Here is an 18249-nt window from a genome sequence, read left to right on the forward strand (position 1 = left end):
GCATGTAGTGATGCGATATTGTTGGTGTTGGCACTGTCCTCCGTCACTTCGGGTCTCGAGCTGTGTAGAGTTAAGCGAAGACCCTGTCTTAAAGATGGAAGTGATGTCATCCTTATTTTTAGCAAAGGCGTTGACGTCACATTAAAAGTGGAGAAAGTGCGGGCGTTCAGGGGTAGCAAACATTGCTATCGATACGGGGTCCACTCAATTCAAGGAAGTAATTTGGTCTATCTTACATACACGGAGCTTCAGATAAACACAGTATCGTGTAAAATGCCGCTGGTTCTTTCTACCGGTTCTTACTTGTAATGATCACAGTCCTTGAAACGATGATCTTTCAAGAACATGTGATGCGGTATGTACATGTGCTGTATTGGGTTTACTGATATTCCTCGTAGAAATCAGATGTAAGTCATAGAGAGGCAGTTATATATAGATATTCAACCCTAGGCACGAGGGGCTTCCTCGTTGTTTGCGGTACGTGTCTCTCTTTAGTTTCACAGGAGTCTTATCCAAGGTAGCCAACCGCAACTCAGAGTGGAAGTTGACGGGCTCTAAAATGGTCATATCAGATCCAAATCACCAATTTTACTCTCCGGACAGCAGCAAGATGACAGTTACAGTAGAAGTACCGGTACTTTACAAGGTTCTATTTACACAAGGGCAATCTCATTCGAGAACGAAGTGTTTTTTTGTTTTTATTCTAATGATTCATTGCAGAGTGGTTTTTTTTTTTTTATTCTAATGATTCAGTGTTTTTTTATTTCCTCACTTTCCACAGTCTCTTCTCCAGGCCCCACGACCCCAACTACGGCCCGATGGTTTAGTGGTATAATTCTCGCTTAGGGTGTCCTGAGCAATTTGCGAGAGGTCCCGGGTTCAATTCCCGGTTGGGCCCGTTCTTTTTATACCCCCAGAGTTCCTAGGGTTATTTTTTAGTCTCCAGTTACAAGTATTACCTGTACGCACATCTGCGTCCATGCTGATGCATCGTGCATGGCACAGAACCTCAGGCTGGATTAGTAACAGAGAGTGCTGTAGCAGCTTCTGAAACAAGTGCGATTTTTATATCGTTATGATGATAGAATCATCAAGTTACCTCCGGGAATGTGTTTTGTTATATCCCCGTGTGCTACATGGCGTGTCATATTTGTAGCCTCTGTTTACGTCCTTGATTACGACGAGTGCAGTCTCAACTGTGTTGTAGGAATTACATCACACAAACAACCAGAGCATGCTCTTCCGGGCTGTTGAGGCGCTGGAATTTTTGCGCGCCTTCATACTGTGTGGCCTGTGATTCTGTAGACACCCTCTTTCTTTACTCGTTGGCTTCTGCTTGTATTTGTACGAGTAAGACGTTTCTACAAGTAAAGTTGAATGCCTATGCCTCCATATTCTCATAATGACACAAACTTGTACTTGTACAAGTAGACAATCACATAATAACGCAAACCCACACATATACACCACCAGGGTACTGTACCCAGCCATTAATAAACCCCGAACACCTCTTTGATAGTCTGATCTTAATGTCTGATCTTACTTACTGTCTCATCTCATCCTGTATTAGGTTAAGGCTCAACGTCTATGCATACGTCAGAACTCAAAAATGAGAGCATTCCCAAAAGCCTTCAGAGAGGAGGCTTGTATATTCCTCAACAAAACCCTATTGAACATTTTTTTTATTCTAATGATTCATTACAGCTATATACCTACTAGGCCAGGTTATTGGCGTTCAATAATCGAACATTTTTTTTTATTCTAATGAACATGATGACTAATCGAAATACTCATGAAGAAGCCCGACATTTTTTGGGACGAACAACCAGAGGACGTGGCGTAATGGTAGCGCATTGGATTTCGGTTCTTAATGAACGACGTCCTCCAAAGGCTGCGGGTTCGAGTCCTGTCGTCCTCTTAAGCATATATCCCTGCTGATTTTTTTCTCTTTGCCAGTGTGTGTAAGACGCATTTTTGCCCTCCAGCCTTTTGTCATCATTTTTTTTCAAACAAAGAAAACTCAAAACAAAACCTTATTTTTATTAAAGAATTTAATAAACGTAAAATCCATCGTTGCCGTCGATGGGCCCCCGGTTCGATTCCGGATCGGCGCAGTGTGGCCCAGGCCATATCCTGAAGAAAATACGGCTTCCAGTCCGATCAGCTACAGTCAAACTCAAGAGACCCCAGTACTTCATCTGCGACCGCGTCTCGCAATTACCAGAAAAGTCATGGAACTCAGAAAGAGTAAGATAGGGACGAAGATGTATGAATTGTGAGTATGGCCTAGATGGTAGCAGCGAGTATTGTAAGTAGTACGATCTTCACTGTCTCTATATAGGGGCACTGTCTCTATATAGGAGAAGCAGTAACTTGAATAAAGGTAAGATCCTGGAATGTCAAGTAGAAAATGGTCGATCAGCCACTGGTCTCAGCTATTATTTGTGCTGTGGGTCTTGCACACACACACATCCACTCAGCTATTGTCGTAGCAGGATAGAATTCCGAAGAAGACACAATATAGATCTACTAGAATATATAGAACCAGTAGTAGCTATCAATACGATTCAATCAGCACTAAATTAATTCCCCAAGTGAATTTTCTGTGCAGGACCATAGATATTACTATACACACAAGCCGGAAAAATGTGGTGACAAGGAAAAGACACCACAAAACAGAACACCAGAACACACTAAGAAAATGATGTAAACACGAATTAGTATACTCAGTGTAAAAAAACGACATTATTTAGTAATATGGAACAATTAATTATCACTCAAGCGTCCCACATCGCTGGAACATGACGTTTTATTTTCCGGATCACGTGACCTATCCTGTGGAACATATTAAACAGGAGACCTTTCACGGCACGTGCCAGTCCCGGTGGCCGAGTGGTTAAGGCGTTGCCCTGCTAATAGATTAGCTGTCAGGCAGTGGGTTTTGCCCGCGCAGGTTCGAATCCTGTCCGTGACGAGTACTTTTTGGCTCTCTTTAATCCTCTTTTTGTGGATATAGTGCCGATGTTTTTGTCCTAGTTTCACCTCATCTGTGTCGTGTTGGTATGTGCTGTCTTCTACTACTTTAGCTACAGTACATACGCAGTATGTACTTGTACTTGTACGCTTAAATAATGCTATTAATGAAATGCAATATGCCCCATACTTGATCGCTTCATACTCGATCACAGGCCTACTCGACCATTGACCATCAATCCTCTCACTAACCACTGTCTCGACTAGGTTTGTAACCCCTCTATTCCCCTTCTCGATCACTCTCGACCGTAGACAGAATAGCTAACTCGGCATCCTCCTCTGTCACCTCGGGGGACTGTAATCGCACCTCCTGAACCACATCATCCTCTGGCTTGAGTAACTTGACTTGGTTGGTGTTGTACGACTTGCAGTTGTCACACTTGAGACCCAGAAAGTGGAACTTGACGTTACTCTTGGCAGAACAGTCATTACAAGTGACAATAGATCGCCAGTCGGCATATGGATCGGGAAGAGGCTGATTTTCAATCTCCGTGTCCATGATTCGAAACTGAGCCTCCATGTTCAAAATACTCTTGGCACAAGTGGGACACTTGTACGACACTCTGGTGTGGTCGTACCAACACGTCTGGTGAATGGCGTGTCCACAGGGCATGAAAATGACCTTAGTGGTCGATGTGAAGAGGTAGTCGCCGCAAATAGGACAGTCGCAGTCGGTGGAGCGCTCGATGCACTTGTGGGAGCCGTGTAGATCCATCGTCATGCACGCGTTGCATCGCTGGCAATGGAAAAAGTCGATACCCAGTCCCTTGCCAATGCGACAGATGCCACAATCGTTGCAATGGTAGATGGACTTTTCAGGATCATCGTCCCACAGTTTGCAGATGGCACAGTAGTAGGAGGCCATGGACTTGTGGCACGACATGCAGTCTTGAGCTGCTGGCTGCGCCGTACCGCAATACATACACAGCATGTTCCGAGTGTCTTTTCTAATGAGAGTGTGGGATTCCACATTGTCGTGGCAGAATCGACAAGTGTACCACTTGTTGCACTCGTTGCATTCCAGTTTGCATGCTCGTTGGTAATGTTCGCAGCCCAGAATCTGCAACTCTTCGTCATGATAAGTCGGTTGCTTATCTGTAGACGAGGCTTCTGCTGTCGGGCGAGCATCGTTTGCAGCCTGCTGTAGTCTGTAGTAATCGTGCGTCATGAGTGTCTGTAACATGTACGCTTTTTCCCGTTCGGAAAAGTCGGCATTCTGAATCTCCATAATCTTTTGACGAAGTGATACTTCTGTTTCGGGCTGATCACTACTACTCTTGCACAGTTTTTGAATGTAGGCGATCATACGTTGAGGAGCAGCCGGCTTAGGAGTGGCTCGTGGAGTGGCCGCTGTGTCGGTGTTGGAGTCCTCATTGGTATCGGGATCACTGTTTCCACGGACGGGAAATGAGGGAATATGAAAGTTCCATGAAGGTCGGAATCGAGGCGGCTGAAAACGTCGTCTATCAAACCCGTCGAAATTAAGACGTCCAATCATATCCATTTCGTCATCTGAAGACGATTCCGACGGAGGCAATATTGGAGATCGCACGCTGGAGATCGTAGACGCTTCTACCACTTCTCCTTCCTGCTCGTCTCCGTCGGTGTACTCATAAGAGCTTTCTCCCGCGACATCGCTTTCAGCTGCGGAAAAGTCGTACGGGTGTCTTCCATCCACAAACAGCTGTTGGAAGCCCGTTGCGGCTGTTGCGGCTTCTCCGTTTTCTTCCCGGCCTCGTGTGAACCAGGCCATGTTGAGTCCTCCAAAAGACGGCAGGTTCAGAGGCCCTCCTAGCAGTCTGTGATTTTCTGGAGCGGAAAAGTAGTCTTCGGGTCGTACAGCTGACGGTCTGGCACCTGCTGTTTCATCATCAGAGCCCAAAACTGCGTCTCTGCTCTCGTTCCAAAGCTCGGTCATTTCTCGCCACCGTTGCAGATAGCTGCTCTGCAACTCTGGCTCGGAACACACGGCGGGCACGTTGGAGGGGGTGTCCTGGAGCGTGTTTCTGCGCTCTCGAGCTCGCGCCAACACCGATCCTTGCTGCTGTTCCAGCTGAGCCTCCAGCTCGGGAGCCTCTCCATTCTCTTCTGTTCTCTGCTGGCGATCCAGCCAGTTGCGAAACACCTCGGGCATCATGTCATCCCGGCGATGCAAAAACTCCGGCAGACGGATCACCGGCAGAGGCGGAAATTGCATGTAGTCCATGGCGCAAAGATGTCCGTGTACTTGTACAGGTGGTTTTGGCTTGCTTAGTGAAAAGATGTCGCAGCCGTTTGAGTTTATCATGCGTGTGATGAGGGATGTGTATGACAAGGGAGTGCAAGGCAGTGTGTCAAGTTTGTCTTGCGAAGTAGGTGAGGGGACAGCAGGTATTGGACCACTACAGCGTTTTTACGCTACAATAGGAGGTAAACAGGTACTATCTTTGGTCTTTATAGAGGCTTATAAGGTTCCTAACTCGACTCGTGTGTCCCTTGGAAGTTAGTTCCGAACTAATTAAGGAAGCAAGTGAGAGTGTTCCCGGCCAGGCCATTTCTCGGGGTGTAAAAGTGTGGGGAAATTTTGGAAAAAAATTGAGATTTTTTTTTTAAAAAACTTATAACATGATTTGACTGCGCCTCTTCACTTACAGCTTCGAGATTCAATTTTCAGCACCAAATGGAGACGCCCTCTTGTATACAATATGCTCACAGCCATGCCTGATGTACGATGTACAATATCCTCCCATAAGCTCATGCATTAATAAAATATGCTGCATGATCTGAACCTCCATAATTCACAACACAATGTCAACGAGAGAGTGTTATCGACGCTGTGTGCGGGCAGCCAACACACTGGGAAGCGCGGGATACAACCACAGCCGGCGGCGGCTATCTGCGCGGCTGAAGCAGGCATTTGAGTCTGGATCGGCGTCTCCAGAGCAACAGCTGCGCACCACCGAGTTCCTCGAACGAGCCGCGCGCTACCAGGGCACCGAATACAACGTGATCCGCAACATGATCGCGATAGATTCCGCGCGCCACGGCCACCAGAAGCGTTCCAATCCGACCAAGAAGCTAGCTGAGGACGAAGAGCAGCTCAAGAACGGATTGGAGTACGTCATGGCTACTTACAATGTACCTGGTCCAAACCAGTATAGTGAAGCTCTAAAGAAGGGAAAGCTGCCGACCATGCCGGAAAGTACACGTGCGCTGACGGACCTCATCAGATACGGAAGCCAGACGCAATATGACGAGTATGACGCTTTGATCAGGGGGTTGAATGAGACTATGGGTCTGGCACTTCCTGTAGATGGGCAAAAGACGGAGACTGCACGCAAGACAAGTGATCATCGATAAGGGATTGACTTGGGGCAGGCTTGGAGACGAGGACAAGATCTCATAACATTTACGGATTCTAGGGCCATCTACGACTCACTAAAAGGCAACTACTATCCAAGGCTTCCACAGGGCTCTCGGACCTTGTAAAAACACTCCCAGAGTCACACAAAGCCTTCTAGGCTGGAGGCTCATCTTTGTACATAACTTATTGCATTATCATGTCGGAACTACTGTACGACAACTCAACTCAAGGAGAGTATTCATTACGCAGCGTTTGCAGACTTGTTCTGTACATACAAATGCGTCTGATTCGCTATAATGTACTTTCTATATCCAAGAAATCTATTGTTTAAGGAATGTTTCAATCTGTAAACCCACTCAGTTGTAGTTGAGTGCCTTGGAGGTTGACAGATCTTCCTGTTTTCTTGAACTGGAAATGATGGTTAACATACCAAACTTATAGAGTGTATGCAAATATATAACCGACATTCTTCTTACTGCACTGACATATTTGTATTTATTAATCTCTCTCTCACACACACTCTCTCTACAAGTACACGTCTAGTGGATGGCATTGTATTCATAGCCACCCAATAACAGCACATGTAGCCTTCTTATAGGGTCTTCCTTTCTGCTCGTCTTTCATACTGACTAACGAAGCTACTAATACACTATAGTCCACGATAACTAGTGGTTCACTTCATCTTACAGTCTCATATTTCATAACATTGAACCGTCTTTTGAAATCTTTTCATCTATATATATGTTTATGTTACAAGTACATCTATTCCCGGTCGTACAGAACCTGCTTGACAGGCTCAGTTTCACCGACGTAGAGCCGGTGTTCCTGGATGTATCGGATGACCGAATTTGGTATCAGATACTGCACGCTCATTCCCCGTCTAATAAACAGCCGCACCTTTGTAGAGGAAATATCGTTGTAAATGAGCTGTTTGATGACCAGCACGTTGCGTCTGTGCTCGTACATAATGTCATGTGACAGCAGGAACGACCGCACGTCTGCGCCTGTTCGCTCCACAATCAGACACCCGTATCGGCCCAGAATGTGATGCAAGTCCCGCTCCTCCCACACGTTGGGCTCCCCCATACTTTCAATCAGGTCTCCTCCTGCGAGCAGCATGATTTTGACACCCTTTCGCTTTCCACTGACCGTCTTGATACCGCCTCTCTTGATGTTGATTTCCTCGTTAAAGTGGTCCAACACCGTAGCAGTTCGCTGGTATGTGGGCTGCAGCGACTCCCATGCATCTACCATGAGCCACGACGATGTCCGTTCACAGGCCAGTTCACACATTCGAACTCGGTGATGTGCAGGAGCCAGACCGGGTTTGTTGTAGTTGTCCGAGACGGGCGAGTAGTAGCCTCCAATGACCTCAAACCGGGTCTGTTCTCGAATGGAGTCCATGGCCATCTCGAACATTCGCAGATGCAGGTATGTGATGGGCGAGAAGGAGCCACAGGCCACAATGACCAGAGGACTCTTGGTCTCCTCGATCATTACCTCTGACAGTCGGTGGGTGGGAAACTTGTAGTGATCCAGGTCTCGTGCTTGCCGCGACACGCCGATGGGCACCTCTTCGAGATCTGCGCTCTGAATGATAGGCCGCAGTCCACTGTTGTCGAGCAGATATGGCGGGGTTCGGGACGACGAATCTGCCGTGCCGGTCTCCGTGTGCACCTGTGGTTCTTTGGGCGACTTGGGCGATGTGGGGGCCATGGCCTCTTCGACTGTGGTGGGTGGTAGGGCCTGGTCTCCCAGAGAGAACTTGGAGAAGTTCGTCTGAATCTCGTTGGGCGACACCTCGAGGTCGACCTCGTCGATCTTCTCGCATCGGTCGGGGCTGGAGTCGCTCATATTCAGCTCGCTGTGGATTCGCGGAATGTTGACTGGGGCCGGGTGGTAGTTTGAGTCTTTGGGGTTGTGTTTGCTATGGTGTTTGAGGGTCAGAGCAATCTGTTCGAGGCCCACCAGCGAATCGCGCGAGTTTGTTCGAGAGGGCAGAAGCCGCGGGCTGTCTTGCGGGAGATCGATTTCGTGCTGCGAGTCTTCCAGTACGTAGGGCTGGATGGGCGCAATGTTGGGGATGAGAGAGGCCTGTGCTGGTGCTGGAGATCGGTAAGCGGTGGGTCGCTTATCGCTGGGTCGGACGAAATTTGGCGCTAGTTTGGGGTCCATCAGGTTATGAGGATGGGGATTTGGTGGGTGTGAAATCCGGCTTTTCTAAAAACCGATTTCCAAAAACGCAGGTGCAGTTTCTCTTCTGTATGTCGTACTTGTAGGCTCCTCTGGTGATAAAGATACAGTACAACAGTAGCTTTACAGTAAGAGATGTACAGGGCTTCTGGTAACGTGACTCACAGCAAGAAGTTAATGTATCGGTGTTGGGTGGTGGGTGTGTACAGACTTTGTGTTGGCTGAAGCTGGGGGAGTGATTGTCTGTGTTTGTGACGTGTCTGTGTCGAAAAAATCGAATATAAATTGGCCGTTCTTTCCTGCTCCTCCCGTACTTATATAAACCGCGTCTTTTTTCCTCTTTTACCAGCCGCAAACCCTTGGCCCTTGGCCCGAATAAAGAGCGCACGTCGCTCGAAAATCCTTTCCCGCGGAGTGGGGTATCGTACCTTTGACAAACTAGGTTTCTGGTACACGGCTCAAAGGAGCGGCTGCGATATCGGAGAGCGACAGTGTGGGTGATTGGGAGGAGCTGTAGACTCGAGAGACAGCCATATGACATGTCGGTGGCCACCTGTCAGATCTCTGTCTTTGTGGACCTTCCAGACTACGTCTGGCAGGTCATTAGAGCGCCTTTTCACATCCTCGGCTAGCTCGCTCTACAGATGATGCGGCGTCTAAATCTCAACAGCTGGACATGAAAGTAAGCGTGGGAGGAAGCTGCTGAAAATGGGCGCTCCCAAAGTGTACTAAAATTGCTGTCATGGATCTGAGGGGGTTGTCCTGGCAACAACCGGGTGATTTGTCACATATTGAGCCAACAAAATGGCTAGAAAACAGCCATATTGCTCCATTTATGGCCCTGGTAAATTTTTCAAGTTTCTGTTATGATTACATTTTTTAGGTTGATAGACGCAGGCGCAGGCGGGTTGTTACAGTCTGATACATCGGTAAGCATTGGCGTCACACGAACACGTCACGTGAACTTGTTGGGCTTGGAGTTAAGACGGGTGGTGTACATAGGGGTTCCAAATTAACGGCCTAATTGGTGCACCAATACGCACGAAAGATACGAGCCGTTCGAGCACCTATCCACATCGGTCTACACTAATATTGCGTATTTGCAAGTGTATGGAGATTGATTTTACTGTATTACAACTAAGGCTGTTGTGGTGCCTGAGGGAGTACGGAGACTAATGGTAGCTAATTAGTGCCACTTTTGCCACTTCTACAACTGTACAGTTTTATTGATAGCTTCAGGAGCCGTAAAACGGTGGTAAAGTGGTTCAGCCCGAATCCACTAAGCCGACATCTCGGCTATCGTTCTCCACATTCTATTATAGGGACACAAGGAATGTCTCATCTTCCCCTCAGTCTCAACAGCTGCAACCTCAGCAAGACCTGAGATTGTACTCTACCTGAAACTCTGTCAACGGTGTGTATTGGAATGTTCACGCTGGTAAACAATTCAGTTGCTGCTCAAACAGCCCCGTGGATCACATTCAGAGCCTCACGTCGAGCTACAAGAACAGTGCGCACGCACCCTACGTGCTTCCGAAGAATGCGGCGCGCGAATACAACCCACTTACCCAGCACATACTTGCAACTTGATGTGAAGAGCTGCATGGGAGAAAGAAAGCCACGGAATGACGAAATGAAGAGAAAATGGAAAAAGAAAAGTGAATGGATAAAGATTTGTACAGGTTAGATTTGCTAAGTAAGCGATGAAAAGGGTATAAGTATCGTAGGTGGGTCTTAGCCATACGACGGACACTTCCAATATTAGTAATCATGCCATGGTGGGATACGCAGAGAAGCAGGAAGTGGACATGAGTGGGCAAGTTTGCACTTTTGGTTCACACTCTACTCAACTGGGAAAGCTACTTGCACTATACTGCTGCTGTAGCGGCCAGTCGTGTCAATAGATCGCTTCTGACGATTATTTAGCTACAAGTGCATACAGTACAAGTACAGTACCTGGCTTGATGGTCTCATGAGACAGTCGAGTTGTGTAGCTAGTGGGTAAGCGGCTGAAAACATTTTGTCATGAATGGTCCTTGAACACATCAGTCACTGTGCTCATTTGTCTGCTCAAAGGTGACTTGTACAATCCAGTACAGTAGTACCGGTGCGAGTACCGTGTGTAAGGAGCTAAAGCGTTCTGTGAGCGTTGGTCATAGTCGTGGTTGTCTGTAAGAAAGACTTACTGATCCTGGCAGGGATCAGTGGTCTTCTTATATCACAGTTGGTTCTTTGATCGTTTCCTTGGTGTTGGTCAACCCCTGGACCCCTCACCAGATCTTGGTCCCCGGTGTGGTAAACTGCCTTGCATATGTTGGGTTTCTTGCCTCTTTTGGAACTTAACGTTGGTTTGTGAACTCTCGGGGCGGCTGAAACCTCGGCCACTCTCCACTCATCAACAATTTCACATACTATTTCACTCTCTCTTCAAAGTTCTTCCTGCATGCATGTATTCACATGCATGACTGTCGTTGATTACGTCATTCCCTCCTTTCACCATGTACATACTTGTAGGTGACAGGGTGGTTATCTGCGTAGTGAGGTGACCCGAACGTGAATTGACGTCCACATATATGAATATATTCAACGTTTCCCGTTGATTAGTAGGTCTCCACTCCACGTTCTAGTAAGCCAATACTGCTACTATCAGACTGTATCGTATAACTCCGCAGTATGTACTCATACAACTGTTGCCTGCATCACTCCAGACACGCGTGCAATGACATCAGACGATTAAAAACACGAGCAATTTGATAGCACACAAGGCAGACATCGGTCACGAATTCGACGCAAATTCAAGCCCAAACAAAAATTCAGACAAACCAAATATTTTCTCTCGAAGAAAAAAAAACCACTCATACATTTACAAGTTCGGGTACACTTGGGCCACCACGTCAATGCATGCCACAGGTCTGATTGGCGAACAAGGTTATCTTTTTGGTAAGAGCTGACGAGGTTCAAATAACCATACAGGTTCCTACAATACCAGTGTTGGTGGTTTTTTCTACCACATCAGATCAACGGCTCAACCAGTTGCAGAAACACGATCAGCCCCAAACACCCCAAAGATGTTTCTCCCTAGAGAACTCTGGCTACAGATCCATCCCCTTCTAGATGGACCATCGTTCCAGGCTCTTGCCCAGACGTGCAAATGGCAATGGCAACAATACAAACAAGTCGAGGAAGACTTCTTCAGGGTGATGAATATGATCCCGGCTGTCCACACGTTGGCCAACCCTCCTAAATCATACGACCCGGACTTTTGGCGCGGTTGGTTTGGCAGTTACTTCATGAAAATTCTGGAGCCCAGTGGAGATGCGGTACCCTTCACTATCCACTTTGATGCACCCTCCAAAGACGATATTGCTTCATTGTCTTCCCAGCTAAACAAAAAGGTACATTTCAACTTCCAGAATCGCCCGAAACTACGTTACATTGTCGACTTTGAGCACTGGAACGTGTCTGCGGTGGAGCTCGGAGATCACGTGCGAAACACCAACAGAAACAGCGAACATCGACTCGTACTGGACCACATATCCAACCAACTGGACGAAGTATGCATCGAAAACGATGGGCAAGGCCTGAAGGTTGTCTGGAAGAAACCCAACCCCAAAGACAACCTCAGTATCGAAACGCCCGTTGTGCCACCTCTTTTGGATGGTATTTTTACCTGCTGGTTATCAGATAGACCCAAGTCTGTCCATGACATCTTCTTCTATGCCCAGAGTGACTTTTTTGACAACACTCTTGTCTACTACGTCGACTGGAGGACTTTATCGCTTATCCCTGTGTCCAAACAGTGCTACCCATTCGACTCGCACCCTATGGCGATGAAAAATAGCCTCTATTCAGGAATCTGCAATGGCAATTTTCTCTATTTTACCCAGGATACCATTTACATTCGAAATATCCTTTCCGATAGCCTCATGTTGCTGAGTTGTCGAGAACCCCAGCTTATCCACTACGATAACAGATACTTTATCTACATTGATGACAATGGCGAGTATGTTGTTGACGTACTACGGGGTAAGGTGAACACTCTTACTCCGCGAAACATTCTCAAAGCTATCCCTTCCATTCATATGGTCTCTATCACTGAAGAGAAGGGAGTGGAATGCTGGATACCCGGATGGGCTAGTCTCGGACAACTTAAGGCTGGAGAGAGCAAGGCCATGACTGCGGGTTTTGCCTATGGATGCATTGAGAATGGAGAAGTGATTTTTCGTCGTGACATGACGTGACATGACCACTGGAACGGCGTAAATAGTGCATATTGCTTCTACGACAGAACACAGGGCTGGAAGTGTCGAGAAAAACATGTAAAAAACTTCTCTAGCTATTGTAACGTATGTACATACTGTAGATGAATGCTTCTCAAGACGACAAGCTATGACCTTAGAAATAACTTCGCCCAAGCAGCCATATCATTGCAAATGGAAATAAACCCCATAAAACAACTCATATTCGACCATTCCTTCGATTGGTGTCATGATGCGAATCAGTTAGAGTAGAAAATAATTGAACACATCAGAGAGACACTTTTTTCAAAGACAAGACCCGTCAGAGCATACACATGCTGTCAGCAAGACTTGCAAATTTGTACCAACTACGCTACTCCACCTACGGTACTCCACCTACTCCTTTCAATCTATCGACACACTCTATTAAATAATAATGCCTATACAATGCCAATGCCTGTTCCATGATGTCCATGTCAACGAGTTTAGAAAGGATAACCCTGGAAACCTCCCTGCTGGAAGCCTCCCTGCTGGAAGCCTCCACCTCCAAAGCCGCCTCCGCCGCCCTGCTGGCCAAACATTCGGAACAGGGTTTCAGGATCGATGCCGCCCATGCCGCCCATTCCTCCGTGCATGCCTCCGCCCATTCCTCCTCCTCCAAACATGTCGTTAGGGTCCTGGAGATCGACACCAGAGTCGTATCGCTGTCGCTTCTGCGGGTCCGAGAGCGTCTCATAAGCCTCTCCGACATCCTTGAACTTCTCTGCGGCTTCGTCGTTATCGGGGTTCTTATCAGGGTGGAACTGCAGAGCCTTCTTTCGGTATGCCTTTTTGAGCTCCGTGTCGTTGGCGCTCTTCTCCACCCCTAAGATCTTGTAGTAATCCTTTCTCTTAGACATCTTAAGCTGCAGCTCAGCGTCCCGGAGCTCGGATCGCAACGAGTTGTCACTGGGATCGGCCTCCATGGCCTGTTTGAACTCGTTGACAGCATCCTCCCACTTTTCGAGCGAGCCCAGAGCTCGGGCCTTGGTCTTTCGGGCCTTGACAAACGACGGGTCGGCCTCCAGAGCCAGATCGCAGTCCTTGAGAGCGTCCTCGAAGTCACCGAGCTTAACGTTGGCAGTGGCTCGGTTGGAATAGATCTTGGCGTTGACCAGCTTATTTGTGGGATCCAGGGCCAGGGTCTCGGTGTACAGCTCCTTGGCTCGTGCGTACTGCCCGGACTTGAAGGCTGAGTTACCCTCCTCTCGCTTTCGGTCAATCTCCTTGATTTGCTTGAGCAGAGTTCGAGCCTTGGAGTTATCGGGATCGTTTCGAAGAGCCTGCTGCAGATGGGTGATAGCAGCAGCCATCTCACCGTTATAGTAGAGGATCTGAGCTCGCAGAGTCAGTGCCAGAGGGTCAGAAGAGTCCTCTCGCAGCAGACCAACGACATTGGAAGAGGCCTGGTCAAGCTCGCCAGCACCAATCATGGCCTCGACTTTGAGAAGAGCCCATGCTCGGGGAGGCTTGGCAAACCGGCCCAGAAGAGCCTCGGCCTGGGAAATGGAATGCTTGGCCAACGAGGGATTGCCTCCTGCAATCATGTTTTTAGCCTGCTGAATCAACGAGTACATCTGGGCGGCGTTGTGGGTGTCCAGGTTCTCCACGGGAGGGTGGATGGACGAAAAAGTGTTGAGGGCGTCCTCACAGTGGCCCAGAGATGTCTGGATCTTGCCGATACGCAACAGAGTCTTCTCGGCATGGGGTGCCAGAAGGTTGGCTCTTTGTGCGTCCATCAAAGCGTCCTCGTACTTGCCCAGTTGAAAGTAGGCCATTGATCTGTTGTTGAGGTACGTAGCGTTGGTGGGCTCTTCATCGACCGCCTGGGTGTAGAGATGGACGGCCTCCGAGTACTGGCCCGCCTTGTAGGCCACGTTTCCCTGCTCCTTGTATTCTAGTGCTGTAGTCATGGAGATGTGTGTGTGTTGTGAGATGGGTTTTCCTGTGGTGCCTTTGTTTTCGTAAGTCCACCTATTTCCACCTATCGTAACCAGATCGGAGGAAGAAGAGTGGAAATTTCACTTTTTATGACCACCCCCAGAATTAACTTTGGACCAAAGAATCTTCCAGAAAGTTGTACTTGATATGTACAGTACTCTTAGTGCACGTGACCGTGGAAAACGGGTATTACCAGTGTTTGGGTGCTTTTTCTGGAGCTGGTTTTGGAGTTACGTTCTTGTTCATCGGGTCTAGACCGTTTTCGTTACATCTGCTGCCCTGTTTGTGCAACTACCGCTCACATTCCACTCTCTTCCAACGCCTCAGAATCTGGGGATGTCCCAAGACGGTAATTGGCTGAGAGATAGTTATTGTAGCGCACTTGAGTTGCTATATACGCAATAAGTTGTACTTGTAATTCAGATAGTGCGCAGCAACGACTTGACCCATTCTTCAGCCACTCAAGCCCTCTTATCCCGATTTGTATTGTCACTACCGGCGCTTATACCATACCAAACCCCCCATCTCATAACGCTTATCGAAACCTTCTCGAATATTCCATAGAGTTCGGTACGAGATGTAGAGGCAAGAAACGGGTTTTGTGGAGTAGAGGCAGTTAATGGACATGTCAAGTGCGAGGGAAAGTAGATTTGACCAATCAGAACCGTTCGTGTACGCTCTATACCCCTCCTGGCTCGCCTGTTCACGCGCGTCTTTTGACTTCGCGTATCGTATCATCGTCATCAGGGGTGACTCGAAATTGAGCTCATGCAAAAGTTTATTATACAGAATGGCTGGAGGATAGAAGCAGTATTGGCGTTGGAATACATGGAATCGAACAAAGAAACGAACAAAGTTGGTTGTATGTTTCATTATCCATCAGTGCTATATCCATTATTCACGTTAGAGCCTATATTTGTGATTATTTGATTTATACACAGCTCTTAACTAAAATACAGTTCCAATTAACTAAATAGTTGAAATAGCTGGAATTTTAATGATATAAACAAACATAATTACTTAGACTTTAGGAGACTTTGCATTGAAATACTCTGAATGTACTGTACCTACTGTAGCTAGTCTCCACAAGCAAACATCTTTATCAACAGCTACACACAACAAAATCAGACCTACATCCCCAAATTCACGTCAAAAATAATCTAGAGTATTCCGCACGTCAAGTAGACCTCTCTTTCCTCACACCATACAGTCCCACATTTTTTACGCTTGGTGTCAAATAAATACATTCGCTAACCCATTTTGGTTACCAGCTATCCAGCTCCAGCTCTATCTCAAGATGATATTGGCTCCTCTCAGCTCAAGGTACTGTTGATCGACTCCGGGAGGAATGTCCCGCACAACCTGAGCCACCTCTTGGTTGTAGAACCGCAAGTTGGTACTGGGAGACCGATACTTGCCCTCGAGACCAGTGATGTCACAGTAGGCCTTGGAGGGGATCAACGACGGCGGCGCATCAATGTTGAAGTACGTGATGTCGTCGATTCCCAGATTCTTGTCTGCAAGGCGACGCTGTTCCTCTGCAATGATGGCCTTTATGTTCTTATTGCGGTTTTTGGGCGCCTTCCAGCTGCTGTTCCGGAACTTTTTGGGCATACTGTTGGCGTTGGCCTCGGCTATAGTAGGTGGCGCTTGCGGGTTGGATGATTCCGTCATGTGTGATGGAGAAGTGTGGCGGAGTGTGATGCAATTGGTGATGTTGTAGCTACTGGTGCAGGTCACAATATTGGAGTATGCATATTCGAACCAAAAAGGTAATTCTGTTGGAGAAACGTATTTATTACTTTCGTGCAAGTACCGGGTGCGAGTACACGAGTACTATCATTATAAAAACATCTTGCAACGGGTATGATATTTATTAATTGAGTTATATTATTTTGATGTTTACGTGGGAATCTCTCAATTTGATTTGATTTGATTTGATTTCTAATAGATAATATCGGTAAAAACTTGACACGATTCGTATACTAATTACCTTACAAATCTCAAGACTACTTCATATTCTATCAAAATCTATCATCTAAACAATCTACTTGGTCACCACCTTGTCTCCGTTGACCCAGACAGTAGAAGTGTTTCGGTCGTCTCCATTAAACAACCACTTGTGCACCAGGTTCTCGAGCTTGTTTCCCTCGGAAATAGGCAATTCCCAGTCAAAAATGTCAACAGGAGAACCGTTAGTCTCGAGATCAATCTGCTGGGCGTCGAACTTCTTGCCCACCTCGAAAGAACCAATCTTTGAGTCCAGTTTGAGAGCCTCGGCGCCACCCAGAGTGGCCAAGTACAGTACCTCATCCACAGACAGCTTGTCGGCGTCGTTTTCGGACTTCATGGCCACGTGACGAGACACCAGAAGACCGTGTCTGGCTGTGCTGAGAATGGAAGGAGCGTAACCTCCAGAAACATCGGTTCCCAGACCAAAGGGAATGTTCCTGTCGAGAATTTTTCGAGCATGGAACTCGCCTGATGTCAGCGACGAGTTGGAAATGGGGCAATGGGAAAGTCCACACTTTTGCTGCTCCACCAGGTTGAGTTCTTCGTCGGTCAGATAGATGGCATGGGCCAGAAGCGTCTTTTCTGTCAGCAGTCCATGCTGGTGGTATGTGTCTGCATACGATTTGCAAGCAGGGTACAGCTCCTTGACCCAGGCAATCTCGCCCTTGTTTTCAGAAATGTGAGTCTGGATGTGCAGGTTGTTCTTCTGGGCATAGTCTCCCTGCCAGGACATGATTTCACCAGTGCAAGAGGGCGCAAAACGGGGTGTGATGATGGGGAGGATGCGATCGGGTTTGTTAAGAGACTGAATATACTCAACAACTTCCCGGTCGCTCTTCTTGGCCTCCTCCACGCTTGCATCTCTGTAGTAATCAGGAGTGTTTTGGTCCATGCACACTCTTCCCACAAGTGCTCTCTGACCTTGAGACAGACAAATGTCAGCCAGTTTCTTTGTGGACTCCACGTGGACAGTGGCGTAGTAAGCAGCCGTTGTAGTTCCGTTGGCGAGAGTCTTCTTGACTACCCTGGAGTACACGTCCTGGGCGATTTTGGGGTCCTTGAGAGACGACTCCAGGGGAAAGGTGTAGGTAGTCAGCCAGTCTAGCAGTGTGGTCTTGCCGAAAATACCGCTGTTGGGGTACTGGGGCGCATGAATGTGAGTGTCGATGAAACCGGGGAAAAGGAACGAGGTGGTTTTCGACAAGTCCACCGTGTCGAAGTTCTTAATGTTGTGGGTGGCAGCAGACGCCGAAGCCGATTCAGCATGTCTGTCGAAAAAGACGATTTCCCCTTCCCTGACACCGATAGCAGCTTGGGGCAGGTATTCAAGTGCTCTTCTGGCGGGATTGACGATGGCTCCGAAAAAAACTGTGGTGTTTGAAGCAGTCATTATGGTGTAGGGTGCTGTTGTCGAGTTACTGGTAGGCCCGGATCAAATCAACTATATCT

General features: G+C 47.6%; 7 protein-coding genes, 4 non-coding genes and 1 pseudogene across 11 annotated transcripts; 7 read left to right on the plus strand and 5 right to left on the minus strand.

Moving 5' to 3' along the window:
* Positions 1-812: 812 nt before the first annotated feature.
* Positions 813-898, plus strand: YALI1_E30323r. Its single transcript has one exon. It is a non-coding gene; the product is annotated as a tRNA-Pro (tRNA).
* A 930-nt stretch (positions 899-1828) lies between these two features.
* On the plus strand, positions 1829-1918 carry YALI1_E30333r. Its single transcript has one exon. It is a non-coding gene; the product is annotated as a tRNA-Arg (tRNA).
* A 140-nt stretch (positions 1919-2058) lies between these two features.
* YALI1_E30335r lies at positions 2059-2114 on the plus strand. Its single transcript has one exon. It is a non-coding gene; the product is annotated as a tRNA-Leu (tRNA).
* A 117-nt stretch (positions 2115-2231) lies between these two features.
* On the plus strand, positions 2232-2279 carry YALI1_E30337g (Compare to YALI0E25531g, Misc non-coding, no similarity possibly noncoding; annotated as a pseudogene).
* A 599-nt stretch (positions 2280-2878) lies between these two features.
* Positions 2879-2974, plus strand: YALI1_E30343r. Its single transcript has one exon. It is a non-coding gene; the product is annotated as a tRNA-Ser (tRNA).
* Positions 2975-3253: 279 nt separating this feature from the next.
* On the minus strand, positions 3254-5320 carry YALI1_E30368g (uncharacterized protein; the record flags this gene model as incomplete). Its single annotated transcript, XM_504389.2, has 1 exon — positions 3254-5320. The coding sequence occupies one exon, from the start codon at positions 5318-5320 to the stop codon at positions 3254-3256; it is 2067 nt and encodes a 688-aa protein (XP_504389.2).
* A 500-nt stretch (positions 5321-5820) lies between these two features.
* On the plus strand, positions 5821-6372 carry YALI1_E30373g (uncharacterized protein; the record flags this gene model as incomplete). The annotated part of the gene is made up of 1 exon (XM_504390.1): positions 5821-6372. The coding sequence occupies one exon, from the start codon at positions 5821-5823 to the stop codon at positions 6370-6372; it is 552 nt and encodes a 183-aa protein (XP_504390.1).
* A 766-nt stretch (positions 6373-7138) lies between these two features.
* YALI1_E30400g (uncharacterized protein) lies at positions 7139-8551 on the minus strand (the record flags this gene model as incomplete). The annotated part of the gene is made up of 1 exon (XM_504391.3): positions 7139-8551. One exon carries the CDS (start codon positions 8549-8551, stop codon positions 7139-7141), a length of 1413 nt encoding a protein of 470 aa, XP_504391.1.
* A 3086-nt stretch (positions 8552-11637) lies between these two features.
* Positions 11638-12810, plus strand: YALI1_E30431g (uncharacterized protein; the record flags this gene model as incomplete). The annotated part of the gene is made up of 1 exon (XM_504392.3): positions 11638-12810. One exon carries the CDS (start codon positions 11638-11640, stop codon positions 12808-12810), a length of 1173 nt encoding a protein of 390 aa, XP_504392.1.
* Positions 12811-13292: 482 nt separating this feature from the next.
* YALI1_E30462g (uncharacterized protein) lies at positions 13293-14759 on the minus strand (the record flags this gene model as incomplete). Its single annotated transcript, XM_504393.3, has 1 exon — positions 13293-14759. One exon carries the CDS (start codon positions 14757-14759, stop codon positions 13293-13295), a length of 1467 nt encoding a protein of 488 aa, XP_504393.1.
* A 1315-nt stretch (positions 14760-16074) lies between these two features.
* YALI1_E30479g (uncharacterized protein) lies at positions 16075-16461 on the minus strand (the record flags this gene model as incomplete). Its single annotated transcript, XM_504394.1, has 1 exon — positions 16075-16461. The coding sequence occupies one exon, from the start codon at positions 16459-16461 to the stop codon at positions 16075-16077; it is 387 nt and encodes a 128-aa protein (XP_504394.1).
* Positions 16462-16834: 373 nt separating this feature from the next.
* Positions 16835-18190, minus strand: YALI1_E30496g (uncharacterized protein; the record flags this gene model as incomplete). The annotated part of the gene is made up of 1 exon (XM_504395.3): positions 16835-18190. The coding sequence occupies one exon, from the start codon at positions 18188-18190 to the stop codon at positions 16835-16837; it is 1356 nt and encodes a 451-aa protein (XP_504395.1).
* Positions 18191-18249: the final 59 nt, after the last annotated feature.

This window comes from Yarrowia lipolytica, chromosome 1E (genome assembly GCF_001761485.1).
Source record: "Yarrowia lipolytica chromosome 1E, complete sequence".
Classification (NCBI taxonomy): Eukaryota; Fungi; Ascomycota; class Dipodascomycetes; order Dipodascales; genus Yarrowia; species Yarrowia lipolytica.